At 35.2% G+C, this 17,505-nt stretch overlaps 1 protein-coding gene across 1 annotated transcript in view; it reads left to right on the forward strand.

The window, feature by feature from the left end:
- The window catches only part of LOC148941036 (C2 domain-containing protein 5), a 290,635-nt gene extending 278,928 nt beyond the window's left edge, over nucleotides 1–11,707 (forward strand). The window contains exon 20 of the mRNA XM_089105147.1: nucleotides 11,605–11,707. Coding sequence (XP_088961273.1) covers nucleotides 11,605–11,670 — 66 coding nt within the window. The 3' untranslated portion in view covers nucleotides 11,671–11,707. The remainder of the gene's footprint in view (nucleotides 1–11,604) is intronic.
- Nucleotides 11,708–17,505: the final 5,798 nt, after the last annotated feature.

Here is a 17,505-nt window from a genome sequence, read left to right on the forward strand (position 1 = left end):
AAGCCCTGGGTTAACTCGCGCCTGAAAAGGCTGATACGCAAACGCAACAGGCTCCATAAAAAGGGAGAAGAGAAATCAAGTGGTCTATGAATAAAGATCGGCTGAGAAATCATACGGTTCGAAAATGAATGAGCTTATGACCACAAACCCAGCTGGTTACTATAAAGGAATACGGCTTCTCACTGGCTCCTCTGTAAGGCAAAGTGTAAGCGTATACGACGAATCTGGGACTAAGCTCGACGCAAACGCTATTAATAAGTATTTTGCTAGTATTTGCAGAAGCAATCCACCAATTTCTAGTGTCCCTCATTGACTGTTCTATCGGAAATACCTGTGATTTTCCCTCAAAAGCAAAAGTTCTTCAGAAACTTGACCCCAATAAGGCAACCTACCCTGGAGACACGCCAGCAACCCTGTACAAAGAAAACACAGTCTTTATAACAGAACCTCTGACTGCCTTTTTAAACCAACGTATTTTGAGTGGTACCTTTCCAGATGATTTGAAAAAAGCAGTTGTAAAGCCAATACCTAAAGTTTCAAATCCAAAAGGGGTGAGTGACCTACGACCAATATCTTTAACCCCTGTTGTATCTAAAGTTTTTGAACACTTCCCAAAGAAATAGCTAATATAAAATTTCTGTGATAAAATAGATGCTTGTCAATATGGATTTATCAAAGAATATAGCACAGTGCAATATTTCATCAAAATTGTGGAGGAAGCCCTGGAACATCTAGAAAATAAAGATATACTTGTAGAAATATTGCAAGCAGACTTAGAAAAGGCTTTCGACAAATCAAGCCATCCGGATATTCTTGAGTAAATGACAGATTTTATACCTTTTTTAATTCGGAGAGCTTATAGTTTTTTACACGGACAGCAACAGTTTGCTAGTGCTGATGGGGTACAATCGTATGTTCTTGAGGTTTTCTGTGGAATACCCCAAGGTACCAAAACGGGACCTGTTTTATTTTTAATACTTTGTAAAAATTGCGACTTGGCATGAAAACAGAGCAAAGTTTGCAGATGATTTGTCATTGCTGATGCTTCATAAGCTAGGATCCGTAATTAATACGGATGGCATAATTCAACGTTTAGAGGCTGACTGTGAAGAAAAACGGCTTTCAATTAATAGGAAAAAGTCAGCACTTATGAGAGTCTCGTTTACAAAAAAAAAGTTCCTATCAAAGTGATATAGATTTGCCAATTGTAAATAATATGACAATTTTAGGTGTGACTTTTAACTCCTAAAACTCCTGAAAATGTCATGGATAGATCATCTAAATAATTGTACTAAGAAGGCGAATATAGCGTTGCGTAATCTAGTTACAATGCGGTGATTTGGTTTTAGTCATTTTTCACCGTTGAATTTTTATAAACTGTACATCCGGAGTACTTTAGAGTACGCCTGTCCTGCGTGGCATCCTGGACTAAGCATAGATCAAAGAAACAACCATGAGAATGTGCAGGAACGAGCTACCCGTGTGATATTAGGTCCGGAATTCACGAATTATGATGATAGCCTTAAATTTCTAGGCCTCGATGGACTTGATGCCTGGCGACACCAGCTTACAATGTGCTTTGAACAATAGCTTTTGGAGTCAAGCAGTTATCGAGATTTGCTCACTGAACCGGCAAGAACGGGGTGTAATACAAGGCACCAGAATAAACTCAAGCCTTGTAAGCCCGTGGCTACCAATCGATACACATTGTCTTTTCGACAGTATTTTGTGTCTTAGTTTAATAAATAAGTGACAAGGAAGAGTGATTATTTAAATTATATTGTGTCTCATTTAATTCTTGTTATTTGACATAATAAATTCGTATCGTATCGTAAGACATCAGGCTAGGGTACAATATAAGCGAATCATACTTTCGAGAGTTTTTCTTTTCCGCTTTTACGAACACTGTCTTAGATAACAAAAGCACTTTTGTATCTTTATCGTTTCCGTTTAAGTTACAAAAAGAGGGGAATCCCCCAATAGTGCTTAATAGAAGTTATATCATTGAACTCGGCAGGTCTGAGAACCCAGTTTTGACTGCTCGTCTTCAAGGACAAAACAAGTAATGTATGCTTGCCGTTTCTGTTTACGCATGGAAGAAAGAATTTTATTATGATCGTTGTCCGGTCTGAAGCCGCAGCTTTTTCTTACAGTGGTTCCTTTATAAAAATTTGAGTTCAGCTTTCTCCACGTGAAGCTCTAAAATATCCCGAGAGACGCTTCATAAAGTTTTTGGAAGTGAAACTGATCTTATCCTGTGACAGTAGCTGTCTCAACTGAGATTCCACGTTCAAAGGTACTCCTGGGATTTTGTCGCTCTTTTCGTGTCATTTTTCAAACTGAAGTGAAAAGTTGCTGCAGCCTTTCGAAAGTTTTAGATAAATAGATACTACAAACACAAGGCATATGCGTAGGAATTATTTTTGAGGGGCGTGACATTAGGGAGGGAATTCAATAGATAGTTTTGAAAATAGGCAAAGCTCATGGAAAATCTGAAAAGTCTCTAGTTTTGGGGGATATGGCGTTGGCCCAAATGCCCCCACTCTGCCTAAATGCCTAATAGCGGTATTTTGAAACTGAGACGTGTTTTTTTTTTTTTTTTTTTTTTTTTTTTTTTTTTTTTTTAATTAATTAGAGTTATACGTATTTACCCACTGCAATGCTGTACTGTTAAAAAATATACACGTTCGTATCATGGCTAGATCTATCGCGGACTGCAATTCCGGTTAACAAAATAGGGAAGATTTTGAGTTTGATTTTCCGTGGATGGCACGTATAATGAAGAAAATATTCCGATTTCGGAGGAAGAAAGACCACATGAAGATAATTTAAAGTGGTGCAATTTGGCGTTTAGTAATATAAATTATTTGAAGTTTAGGGCACTTACGATTTTTTTTTTCATAATGTAAATATTGATAGATGTTTCCTTTTGGTACTTGTTGGTTATTGGAAACACACCCAGGAAGTGAAGTTAGGTTATTCCTAATGAAATATAGCATAACACGATGATAAAATAACAGTTTAGAAATAAAATTATGGAAACCTAACGCAACCTAAGCTACCCCCGCCCCCGAATGTGCAAATATATAGCCCAGATTATACAAGTCCAATGCATTCTGTCTAAGTCCAATGCATTGTATCATCCGTCACTTGTTTTTGTAGCTTTCAAACCGGTTTTCTGAGATGTAGCCTAAGCATAATTTTTGAATGTATTAAATAAAAAAAACAAGTTTTTTTAAACTGAAAGTAAGGAGCGACATCAAAACTTAAAACGAACAGAAATTATTCCGTATATGAAAGGGGCTGTCCCCTCCGCAACGCCTCGCTCTTTACGCTAAAGTTTTTTATTTTTTTAAAAAATAAAGTTGTGAGACAGAGTCAAACTTTAGCGGAAAGAGTGAGGCGTTGAGGAGGGGACAGCCCCTTTCATATACGGAATAATTTCTGTTCGTTTTAAGTTTTAATGTCGCTTCTGACTTTCAGTTTAAAAAACTTGTTTTTTTTATTTAATTTCTGATCTTTTTTTAGTTAATCCAGCTTTTATTTTGTCTCCCCGTCATTGAATAAGTAAACAAAATTTGCATAAAAATTGTACTTTTCTTTTGCTACTTTTCTTTTTGCGTCTCTAAATTTGCTTCTGACGCAATTTACAAATCAACTTATGTAACGAACTCCCTGAAAATGATGGTTTGATTTTCATTTAGGTTCTATAACTTTTAGGATGTCTTTCCCCCTTTTTTTTGAAAATCAGCCAAATTTTCTCAGGCGCGTAACTTTTGATGGGTAGGACTAAATTTGATGAAATTTATATGTTTGAAAGTAGCATGAAAAGCCAATTCTTTTGATGCATCTACTGGTATCAAAATTCCGTTTTTTAGAGTTTTGGTTACTATTAAGGCGGGTCGCTCCTTACTTACAGTTCGTTATAACGAACTGTTTGATTTACCCTTACAAGTACCCTTACATTGTCTTGGGTAAAGAGGCTTTCACACTATGTACGTAATTTTCTATGCTAAGTGGTTAAGTTGCGTTACATTCAGTATGATTTTTCAAACTTAGACAAATACATCCACTCTAGGCTAAACAAAAATTCATATTACGTATAACAAAATACGTAAAAGTCCAAGCTTCCCATATAAAAAATGTGGAACTCCACTTTCAGGTTAACAACATTATCAAGCGGATATACCTAAGAGGGAAACTTGATATTAAACTTGATGAAACTTATATATTGGAAATCAGAATTAAAATCCAATTCTTTTGATGTATCTATTGGTATCAAAATTCCGTTTTTTAGAGTTTCGGTTGATTTTTGGCTCTATTCTTTGAAAGCGTAATAGTTGAGATTATCACTTAAGTTTTTTTCCTAATTATGAGGCCGTCTTTTTACCGCCAATATCTTGCATTTTTTTTATTTTTTTTTGTTAATTTGATGGTAATTTAATGATGGTAAAAACCATCATAACCGTCGCCCAAGACTATCACTACCATCGTAAAAGCTGAATGGATGTGGAATGCTGAATCCATCAAAAATTAAAAAAGCTGAATGGATGTGGAATGCTGAATCCATCAAAAATTAAAAAAGCTGAATGGATGTGGAAACTCAAGCTTTTTCAAACGTGAAAGGCTTTCTCGGGAAAACTTACCAATTTGTCTTCAAGATTTATTAACTGTTCATCTAGAAATTCGGTTTTGTTGCTGCTGTGTTGAACTTTTACATAGCTTAACATAAACTTACGGAACGCAAGGTTCTAAATTGGGTAAGAGTCTGCTTAGCACTGCCTAGTTTGTGGACAAAATTGGCTCCCTAAGATTACATAAAGTAAAATAAAGTATTAAATTATGCTTGTGTGAAAGGTTTTACGGCATAGCGTGGAAGAACCATTAGAATTGTTTGGTTCTTTATACAATGTAAGGAATATGTACTCTGATGGATCTTTTTATTTTGATTAATAAAAAAAAAACTTTTTTCCTCAAATAAATTTTTCAAAGAAAAGTGAAGAACTTTATTAAACCAAAAATGAGCAAAAATAGAATCAAATAAACTAAAAAGCGTAAAACTACCACAAATCAGTATCAATAAATAAATAAAACCCAAAACGAATAAAAATTATAATAAATAGCCAAGTCAAACTCAAAACGCGCGGAAATTAACACGAGTAGGGCTCAAAACCCCTATGCCTTCTCAAGGCCAGAAATAATTTGCACTAATTTTAAAGAAAGGAGAGTTACGTATTTGAATAGTGATAGCAGGGAATATGTTGTTGTTGTTAGTTTTTTTTTCAAACCCCTTCTGACGAGGAAGGAAAGTTAGTTTAATTGTGTCTGTATATTTTTTTACCCCTCCCTCCTCTGTATCATTTCAGCGCATTTTGAGGTGATATGCTTTGGTTTAATAAATGATATAGAAATTAAAAGAAGGGATATTTTGATTATATATATATATATATATATATATATATATATATATATATATATATATATATATATATATATATATATATATATATATATATATATATATATATATATATATATATATATATATATATATATATATATATATATCAACAATGTTTGTATATATACAACAATGTTTATGACGCCATCTGTATTATTTCCAGAGTGTATGTGCCTGAGTTTGCTTGTTTGCTGTTAATGGGATAAAGTTATTGCACTACTTTGAGGTTGTTTTCATATTGATTTGTACCCTTTAATAGACAATTTTACAGTTAAGTTAAATTGAGTGATTCTCAAATCCCTAGAATAGGTCTTTCTTTTTGGTCCTCCTCACCAGCGCCCTCTTTTTTCTTAAGTTGATTGGGGCGCCATCTATAAAGACACTTTCTCCCATATTATTAAGGTGCTGATTTCTACTGGGAGCAAGCAGAAGAGGGGAAGGAACCCCCCGCAAGCGCCGTACTGTACCCGCTGGTATTCAGTTACCCGAAAATTGCGGGGAAAAGGTGAGGGGGTACTTACGCTTCCCTTGTTCCTGGGTGATTTCAGTAGGCGTTCATTCGGCGCTCGACGCGTGAAGGTGTATTGTGTGCGAAAGAAAATAAAACGTTCAAGACTCTGGACTACTGTCAGCTCTCGAGCAGTGAAGTTCGTTGGTATGACACAAGAGACTATTTACGAATATATATACGCGCCTGTCCTGAATTTCGCTCAGACAAGTTTGCGATATGCCGATATTTCCCGTGACGCGGTGGTTGCTACGGGAAGTAAATTTTACGGAAAAGACATTCTGTACGCTGCGCATTGCAAACTGAACGATATTTTGCGGCAACTTGGAGATGAATATGTAATGAAGGACCGCCGAGCTAGTTTGCAGAGTGATGTTTTCATGGGTGATTTATACGATGCTATCAAGAATGCAGAAAACTCAGCCAATTTCACCTATAGATTTACTATCTGGAAAATTGGCGAAGTGCCTAGAATACCGCAAGATGTGCTGACTTCTCTTTCAATTAGAGTTAACGAGTGCACAGAGAAAATAGAGGGACTAATCGATCAGTGTAAGATCTTCCTTCCGTCAGGCCCTACTGTCTGGCCCCCGCTACCGAAACCAGAAAGACTTGAGAATCCTGTAGTGATAGCGAATGTGCCGGCGGAAAGCCTTGAATCATGTGCCAAACAGAAGGAATTTATCGAAAAGAACGGTGGAAAAGGACATATTCGCCAGATCTCTCAACGAAAAGGTGGGTTAGTTGCCTTTCTCGATACGGCGGATTCAGCTCAAATCCTCGCAGACATGTTGAAAGAAAATGTCCGTGATGTCAAGGTTTCTTACCGGAAACCAAAGTTTTTAGCGGTGGCAAGATTCGTTCCTCCGGCAACCACAGAGGAAGAAATTATTGCTGCGAACTCCGAAGTTACGGAAGTCCACCGGTTCGGCACCTCTGGCACAGTGAAACTTGTATTTAAAGACTCGTTCGCGCGAGATCAGACAATTAAACGCGGAATATTTGTAGACTACACTCACTTCCGGGTTGAGGCCTATAAAGAGCTCCCCAAGAGATGTTTTAACTGTCAATCTTTCGAGCACCTCTCTAGTGCCTGCAGCAACGCTCCGAAGTGCTCTAAGTGCGCCGGTGCCCACGTCGCATCACGGACGTCTCCATGCACGTCCACCACAGTTAAATGTGCTCTATGCCCAGAAGGCCACAACACCCACCCCACATACAGCAGGAGATGCCCACTACTTAGAAATGCTATGAAAAAGCCTACTACAACGAAATGAATTCTCTCTCCATCATTTGCCGAAATATCTATGGGCACAATTCAGTCAAACTAGACTACGTTAAAGAACTATGCCGTCAATTTAATGTTGTGTGCTTACAAGAACATTTACTCACCTCCGAAAATTTTGGTCTTTTCGAACAGTTGAATCAAAAAACTGTGTTCATGCATGAAGCAAAAAGGTCCTCAGTCCGCGGTCGACCTAGTGGGGGCACTGCTATCATAACGGATAGTTCGCTTGAATGTCAAATGCTGGAATCGTGTGAGTTCTTCCTCGCTGTAGATTTTCCTGGCCCCGGGGGTTTTGTTCTGATCACGGTTTATCTACCAACAAACCTAAACACCCTCTCTTCCGAAAAACGGTTCTCGGAAGCTTGTGGCCGCCTCTCGCGCTTACTTATTAGGCTGGGCAATCTAAGAGTGCTAGTCTGCGGTGACTTTCAGTGCGACTTAACGAACCCTTCAAATAAGCTCTCCGAAATCTTCTTCTCAGTAATCCCAGCTGGGTATGATCTCTGTGAAAAGACTGACGCATATACGTACATCCATAATTCCGGTTCAACGACAAACATTGACCATGTGCTATGTAACTTCTCTCTAGGTGCTCCAGTCACCGTGGACTCTGAGCACACAGTAAGTGATCACCTTGGCTTATGCTTTAAGGCTAACTTCTTCCCGTGTAGGCCGAATAAGCCCCAAATTTATGCTACCAAGACTGAGTGGAATAAAATAAACGCCGACCAGTATAAACAGACATGTGATGAGATTCTCGGAAAGATAAAAGTTCCCTTTCAGCTCTTGATGCATGGCTCGAGTGATTTGGTAGCACTAGACATTTATTGTACTGAGATTATACATGCAATGAAAACGGCTGAGCAGGCTTCTGTACCCACTCGCCGTTTTAAACCTGGAATCAGCAAGCCTGGCTGGAGTCGCTCCCCTAAAGTAAGGCAAGCCAAAGCTCGTGCTAAGTTTTGGCTGAGATTATGGTGCGATTGCGAGAGGCCTAGGTCAGGTGTAGTGTTTGAGCAGTTCCACAACACGAAAAAAACTTATAATAAGTCTGTAAGTGATCTTAAAGCTGCCGAAGCCGAACTTGCTTCCCAAGAAGCAGCAAATAATCCTGTATATATGTGGAAGTCTTTTAGACAGTCTAAACCAGTGACAAACCCTGCTAGTAACATACCTGAGGAGCAGTGGGTAAAACACTATAGTGAAGTTTTTGTGATCAAACATGCCCAACTAACAACCGAAAGTGATAGTGAGCTCTCACGAGCTTTTGCGTCCCTCTTGAGCCAACGGAACTATTTTACCGTCTCAATAGGCGAAGTGTTCCAGGTTATTAAGCAGCTGAGAAAGGGCAAGGCTCCCGGGCACGACGGAATTGTGACTGAACACCTCCGCTGTGGCTCACCTCTGCTCATTGAGCACTTGACGCTGCTATATCAAATGTGCCTTGATTCTGGTGCAGTCCCTAAGTCGTTTGCCCTAGGTATTGTGTCTAACGTCTTGAAGAAGGGAAAAAATCGGAACCTCTGCTCTAGCTCTAGGCCTATAACAGTTTCTAGTACATTAAGCAAAGTGTTAGAGAGACTTCTGTTACCTGAGCTGTTACGAAAGTGTAAAATTGACAATCGACAATTCGGGTTCCGTCGCCACCTCGGTTGTGCATTTGCACATCGCCTTCTTACGCGTAGAGTATCGAAAGCTCAGAATCAATCACGGACTCTTTTAATTTGTGCAGTAGATGTGTCCGCGGCGTTCGATTCGGTAATTCATTCAAAGTTAATTTTGAACCTGCTGCACCAAAGTGTGAACCCACATGTAGCGGCCGTCCTATGGCACTGGTATTCGAGTAGCCTTATCCGTGTTAAGTTGAGTAGTGAACTCCTGTCGAAACCGATTAAGCTTCACCGGGGACTGCGTCAAGGGTCGGTTTTAAGCCCTGTACTTTTCAATTCACTAACCTCGTCGGTAACAAAAAAGATTAATGGTGGTTTTAACACTTAATGTATGGAGGTGAGCCTACTGTGCTAAGCCGAAGACATATTAATGGTGAGCACATCGCTGTGTAACCTTCAAGACAACATTGATCTCCTAAGTCGAGGTTATACTAATATTGGTCTGGTTATTAACCCTGCTAAAACAGAGTTTCTTGTATTTGAACCCCCGCGTGCGCCGTCTGAAGTTGCCCGTCGCGAGGCTACCCGTGTTACCGTTGCAGGGCAAGTAGTACTTCCAAGCCGCAAGTTGAAGTACCTAGGTATTACATATGGAAGCGACCTCAGAAGCTCGCGTGCTCTTTTTGTTGACCAGGTTCTGTCGGGTTTTCGGTCTGGGTATGCTAAACTTGCAGCTCTGAAGTTTAAATTTAATAAGCATATCCTTGCTAGGCTGTATCGTGCCGTCGCTCTTCCCTTTGCTCACTACATCTCACCCGTTTGGCATTGGCTATCGAATTCGGATATGTTGCGAATCCGTTCAGGCCTTTGCAAATATTTAAAGTTTCTGCTTGGTCTGCCACTTTACCTCCGTAACACTGGTCTGCTAGAAAAGTATCATATACCTGATCCTGTTGAGTTCATGCCGAATTTTGAAAAACAAGCTCTCGTGAAACATAGGGCACTATTATTTGATTTCCCAGCGACTTTCTTGCTTGATAGTTGAAGTGTGATTTGTTTGTATTTAGTAGATTATTATGTTCGGTTGATTTGTTTTCGTCTTTATTTTCTCTTTTCTTTTGTTTTGCTCCGCTTCTTCATGCTTCTTTTTTATAAGCGGGTTTGTAATAAATTATTATTATTATTATTATTATATATATATATATATATATATATATATATATATTTAATCCTTTTTAAAATGGACTTCAAAGTAGAATTTTCTGTTATTTGTTTGAGAATCTATGAATATAAGTGGGAACGAGGGGCACAAAACCGGATTGGGCTTTAGATAACAGATATCAAATTGATTTAATTTATAAATACATAAATGAACAAGTCAGTTGAGGAAAATGAGTAAAAAAGATCAAGTTATGTAAAGCCCAATCCACTTTGTGCCCTTCGTCTTCATTTACATTCATAGATTCTCAAGGGAAAATATTTTCTAATTTTTAGTCCATTTTGAAAACGAGTTCTAAGACAATAAAATCAATTTTTTTTTCAACTTTTTAGTCTTTTCGAAGATTAAAAAGTCTGTTTTATCAAGTGTTATATAATACTGCTTGTTTTATATTTTTGCTATACTCACTTGTCGTTTTATTTATAGAAAAAGGAGTATACAAAAGGGGGAGGGGGTTGTGTTTTGTTATTGCACTTGGAAATAATTGACATTTGGCAGTGGTCGAAAAATTTAACAAATTTATGTTAAAAAAGTCGAAAAAAAAGAAAGATTACTGCCTATACTTCCCTGTTAGAAAGCGGTTTAGTTCAGTTGCTTTATTTTGTTATTTATTTGTGATAGCTAATCACATTATTAGATAACTGTGGACAGAAAATATCCCCGCCTTTTTAAAACTTGGTTAAACACCAGCATCTTTAAAACCGGGATAAATGATGCTGACTGACAAAGGTAGATTGGCAAGAAAATGCAATTACTGAGAGACGTCTAACTCCACCTTGTTAAATCTGGATTGGCTGTTTATAAAATATTAAGCCAGTAAAAAGAATGAAAACGTTGTGAGTCACAACATCTTTTACAAGTAAACTCTTTGCTTCTCTGCAAAATCAAAGTAGGAAAGTGAGTAGGAAATACTTAAATGATGTTGCTAGAGGTCATGAGAGAGGACTTGAATTAAGTATAAACTTCTTGTGAGGTTGCAAAGAGTTGAGCTCTAAAAAGAGCGGAACGGATGAGCAGCACCAAGCAGCAAAAGTCATTATGATCAATGATTTTTCTCTTTATTTATTTATGTTTAGCTTGTTTGTGGCTGTTTTTACATTTTGTTTATTTATTTGTTCGAAATTTTATTTCCAGGGTCAGTGTCTTATCAATGCCAGTGGTGAAATTCACCTAACAGTGGGGAAACAGGAAATGTTTGTTTTTGCCTGTTTCAAATTGGTATTCGGTTTGTTTATCCAATCTTATATAATCACTGATTTAATGCCATGGCGAAAGTGCAGAGGATGTCCTCGGAGGGGGTAAACAGGGTTAAATATTTCCGCCGGGGGAAATGCTAAAGAAGGGAAATTCTGATCTGCTCTCTAAGTTTCCCAGCCGAACCATTCTTCTTTATAAATTTAATACAAAGGCTTTATGATCATTATGATCATTGATTTTTCTCTTTATTTATTTATGTTTAGCTTGTTTGTGGCTGTTTTTACATTTTGTTTATTTATTGGTTCGAAATTTTATTTCCAGGGTCAGTGTCTTATCAATGCCAGTGGTGATGCTGTTTTCTTATCTGAAAGAAGTAACGAAGAATAGCTTTTTGGCTTTGATGTCCTTTCATATAAAAAAGTAAGAAATGCTTAATGCTTAACTCTTTTCCTTTTTTTTGTTCTTAAAAATTTTCGAAGAAATTTTTTAATGAATGTGAATTTCACAAATGAATATCGTCATTTTAACGAATATCGTCATTTTAATGAATATCGTCATTTTAATGAATATCGTCATTTTAATCGTCAGTTTAATGTACACATGCTGATATTTAGTCATCAAAATATTAATATTATTTGATTTATTAAAGTTATGAAACTAAAAACATTTATATTTTTTCAGTAAAGTGCAAATTATGTTCTGCCCTTGGGAAGACATAGGGGTTTTGAGCCCTACTCATGCTAATTTCTTCTTGTTTTGAGTTTGACTCGGTTATTTATTGTAATTTCTGTTCGTTTTGGGTTCATTTATTTATCAATGATGGTATGTGGTAGTTTCACGCTTGGTAGATTATTTCATTTTTTTGCTCATTTTTGGTTTAAGGGGTTCTTTACTTTTCTTTGAAAAACTTATTTTGTGGAAAAAGTTTTTTAATTAATATGTAAACAATGGGCAAAGTTAATAACTTGCAGACCTTTCTCCGGAAACTCTGGGGGATTAAGTCATCCCCAAAGACATAGTTATTAAACTTCCGACTATGTTGAACAAAATGGCTATCTCAAAATTCTGATCGGGTGACTTCGAGAAAAAATGAGCGTGGGAGGGGGCCTAGTTGCCCTCCAATTCTTTTATCACTTAAAACGGGCACTAGAACTTTTAATTTCCGTTCGAATGAGCCCTCTCGCGATATTCTAGGACCACTGTATCGATACGATCACCCCTGGGAAAAAACAAATAAACACGCATCCGTGATCTTTCTTCAGGCAAAAAATACAAAATTCCACATTTTTGCAGATAGGAGCTTGAAACTTCTAAAGTGGGGTTTTCTGATACGCGGAATCTGATGGTGTGATTTTCATTAAGATTCTATCTCTTTTAGGGGGTTTTTCCCCCTTTTCGAAAAGAAGCCAATTTTTTTCCGGCTCGTAACTTTTGATGGGTGAGACTGAACTTAATGAAACTTATATATTTGAAATCAGCATAAAAGTCCAATTCTTTTGAGGTATATATTAGTATCAAAATTACTTTACCCTTCTTAAGTAAATTATCGCATAAAGGGTTGTCTAAGGAAGGACACAAATTATCCTACAATAAAACTGGAAACAAACGGAAATTCCATTGATGATTTTTTTTTTTTTTTTTTTGCAGGAAAATTAAAAATATCGAAGTAAACTCGAGCCCAGTAATTTGCTTGTTTAAGTTAACGGTATTTATTGTTAACATACTTTTCCATATAAACCTGAACGGATACGAACGCATAGCGGGGAGGGTCCCTACCTCCAAATTCCATTGATATTACGATTGTTTCCAGTTTTCTTTAGAGGTAGGTTATGAAAGAAATTAGGTCTCGTCACCTAATTTCTTTTCCCCCTGTTGAAAGATACTTTTCCCCCTGTTGAAAGTATTCGATCAGTTCGGTCTCGGATGAAAATCACCTCCACACTCAGATGACACTTCCATATAATGGGGAAAAGATACACACAAAGGAGGTATGGGTCCTCAGATTAGAGCTCCCTTCAGAAGTTTCATAATTGCCGCCATTGTTTCTTTACTTTCCTATAAACTTTATGGTCCGAAGCTAATGGATTGGTCCTAAATTTTGTTAAATCGAGCTTCCTGATTTTCTTGCAAATTTCTCAGGCTTTCCCCAACTTCGTGAAATTCATCTTTCAAGGGATTCTCTCAGTATATCTAGTGTTCGTGATGTTCCTTTTTCTGGTTTCAAGCTTTTGCACTATTCTACCTGTAGAAAAAGAAACTTTGATTTTTGTCAAAAGTACAGAAAGTTCAATTATTCCACGAACTATTTACCTACTTTTCTTCGTTTTATTTGTAGAAAACATATATTAATACATGTAATAATTTTTACAATTATATATATACAAATTGTAATTCCAATTTTTGTATTAAATATATGTATAATTATAATCACTCATATACACCTTTATAAAAACTTTCAACGAAATTTTTAAGCCAATGCCCTCTCTAAAGCAAAAAAACAATAATAAAAATAATCGTTTCAATTGTTGTAATTAATGCACAAATCTACCCCCTAAGGTGAATACGTTATCGCAAACTATCAAATGAGTCTTTCCGAAGTCAACCTGATTAAAGGTGCCACCAGGAAATTTGTTAAGGGGGTGAATTTCCATAGTTAGTTGTAATGTTCTAATAAATATGTATGATAGTAATAAATTCAAAAAGACTTTAGATACATTTATAGGTAGCAAATGCTCATTAAAATGACTCGATGTAAATTTCTGAGGATAAAGATAAACTAATACACAGAGGGCTTCGCCTCAAAGTTAAGTTTTATAAATTAAGTTGCATTTTCTCATTGCTGGCGGTGCTCCTGAAGCTGACAAAATCCAGTTTCATCTGGGCAATTTATCGCAAACTATTAAATGAACCTTTCAGAAGCTAACCACCGTAAACCCAGTTGTACTATTAAATTAAATTAATCTATTATATTAAATTATACTATTATATTAAATTAAACTATTAAATTAAATTATACTATTAAATTAAATTAATCTTTCAGAAGCTAACCTCCTTAGACCCACTTGTACTATTAAATTAAGTTAATCTATTAAATTAAATTATGCTACTAAATTAAATTAAACTATTAAATTAATCTGTCAGAAGCTAACCTTCCTTAACCCAATTGTACTATTAAATTAAATTAATCTATTAAATTAAATTATACTATTAAATTAATCTTTCAGAAGCTAACCTCCCTAAACCCACTTGCACTATTAAATTAAATTAATATATTAAATTCAATTATATTATTAAATTAAATTAAACTATTAAATTAATCTTTCAGAAGCTAACCTCCCTAAATCCACTTTGCTTTTTTTTATTTTAGGCTCAAAGCACTTGATTGACTCCTAGGCTTTTGTTTCAATCTCAAATATATTCGCTAAAAATAAAGGTCTATTCAAAAAATCGATAAATTATTTTGGCTTGAAAAATTGTATTTATATCTCAAAGTTGGTTGTTTTTGTAATTTTTTTTATCTCTTCTGTCTCTGTTAATTCTAGTCATATGGTCTACGGTTGCCAACTATAAGTAAATAATGATGTGTGTCTAAACTCATAGTTAAAACTCCTAATTATTTGTTAAACTCCTATATAAAGAATGGTGGGTTGATGTTGTGACAACCCTCCTTATATACAGGACAATTCTTACTCGTTGTGAGTTTTAATGTCGCTATTTACCTTAATTTGAAAAACTCTTTTTTAGTTACGACGAACGGCTCTGAGCTTAGCTATTTTAATTTTAACTGTGCAACATACGAATGTTATATTCTTTTTTTGTCTATAATTTGCTTGCTTTTTAGGCGTAAAAGTCAAGTTATTTAGAATTGTAATCAATCCAATAGAATTTTTTCTTTCTCCACTCAAAACTCCTTACCAGTAAAATTTACTAGGATAACTATTATCATCTCTTTGAATATCCTATTGAGTCTTTTTTACGGTCTTGGTCAGTTTGACCTCTGAACGGTTTAAAAAGGATACGGAAACCCAGTTATAAAGCCACGATTTAAACTTTGAAAACCTTGTTCTATACATTATTTTACTTGAAAATTAGAGCCCTTATAATTTTAACCCTCTGTTAAAATTCTTTGATACTAGAATTTCGAAATTCATCAAAAACCCACGTAAAATAATATCATTTCAAGAATAACTCAGAGAAACTGTGAGAAATAGACTTTATTTCTTCAAAACATCTTTGGAACTAAAAACTAGAAAACGATGTTAGGGGTTTTTGCTTTTATAAGATATCAGTTACTCGAACAAGGGGTGAGGGTCTTTTTAGGCATCTCAGACATTGTTAAGTTGATTATGATATTCCATTTTTTACTTTCCTTTGTAATTATTCTCTTGCTTACTATTTCCATTTTTCCATTATTTTAAACTTTTTAAATGTATAATATTATTCTATACTAGTATTATAATATTTGATTCTTTACAGCTTTTTTTACGATATTGTCTAAGTGACAAAAACTGTATAAAATATTTCGTAAAAATGTGTTGTTTTAAGCTAACAAAAATAATTTTTGTTATTAAAAAAAATTGAGCAAAAAAAAAGTTCTGTAAAAGTTGTTTGTGTTAAGCTAAGCAGATTTTGAATAATTGACTTTATTTTTCGAAAACACATTAGGCCTGATTCCAATAAATCCCAAATCGTAGTCAGAACTGTCCAGTTCCACTAAGTTTTTAAACTTAAACTGGACATGTTTCAATATTAAAAGAATAGAAAATGTCATTCCATCGTCTTGAAATTAGAAGAAAACTTCAAGGAGAAACTTCTGTAAAAACTTCGAGTTGGATTTTGTAAGTGAGGCTCCAAAAGAAAGGTTTGGTTGATTTCGTAGAAATGAACTACATATTTTTCGAAGTTGACATATTCTCTGTTGTTGCAGTTCAAATTTTAATTTAATTTAATTAAAATCAAGTATTTTGCAGTAGGCGGCAAGACATGGCTAATTGTAGAAAAAGCCAAGACAGATTGTCCGAGTAATTGAGAGGCAAATCTTGGATAAGCCCTTTTTAGGATTTGATAAAAATGATGTCATTTCATTTGTTGATAGATAAGTCTATCTATCATCCATCCATGGGTCATTAGTTTTAGGATATAGATTTAGGATCGGGGAATCTCTTGACACGGGCAGTGTTGACCAAGAAAATCTTTTGTCCTCACGGACAAAGGATTTTAAATCTAGCTTACTAACCACTCGGCTAGGACAGGTCATTTAGAGACATTCCTTGCGACACGCAACGCCGAACCAGGAAACCTTTCACCAAGAGTCACGGTTTTCTCCACCGCGCTGTCACAAGGTTAAACATATAAATTTGACGAAAAAGTGGATAAACTAAAAAAATAATGTTAGGTGTTTTGGTTATTATTATGTATCCCTTACTCGAATATAGTCTTTTTAGGCTTCTAAGACATTGTTAAGTTAATTAGGCTCTTTCAATTTTAACTATTTAAAATGCATAATATTAAGCTTTACTGGTATTACAATTTTATGCTATTTTTAACTTCTTTTACGATTTCATATTTTTTCTTATATGTTACAAGTGAGAAAAGAATATATAATATGTTTTAAAGATTATTTGTTTTAAGCCAATTAAAGCCAGGTATGTAATATAGCCTGTATACAGTATATAACGTGGTTTGCAAAAAAAACAACTCTGGCTAGCGCATGTATATATATATATATATATATATATATATATATATATATATATATATATATATATATATATATATATATATATATATATATATATATATATATATATATATATATATATATATATATATTTTGTAAAGGTTTTTTTTTTCCTAACTAGAGCCCCAAAATTTGAATGATGGACCTAATTTCATAAAAACCCTTTTCCCTTAACTTCGACAAATCTGAAGAAGTACTCAGAACTGTTCTGTCTTACTAATCTTTCAAGCCTAAACTGAACCTGTTTCAATATTAGAAGACTAGAAAATGCTACTCTCTCGTCGCAAGCTTATAGGGAAATGCCAAGGAGAAAATCAAATACAGAATTGATATATGAAGAATTGAGAATTGAATTTTATAAATGAAGTCGAAAAAGAAGGGTTTGCATGGTTCTATGGAAGTGTGCAATGTCTGAAACTTATTTATGTTGCAAGTCAAAAGATTTTTTAAAATATTAAATTTAAATATATTAAATATATACT

This window comes from Artemia sp. Qi Xiang Cuo, chromosome 19 (genome assembly GCF_049724085.1).
Source record: "Artemia sp. Qi Xiang Cuo chromosome 19, ASM4972408v1, whole genome shotgun sequence".
NCBI lineage: Eukaryota > Metazoa > Arthropoda > Branchiopoda > Anostraca > Artemiidae > Artemia > Artemia sp. Qi Xiang Cuo.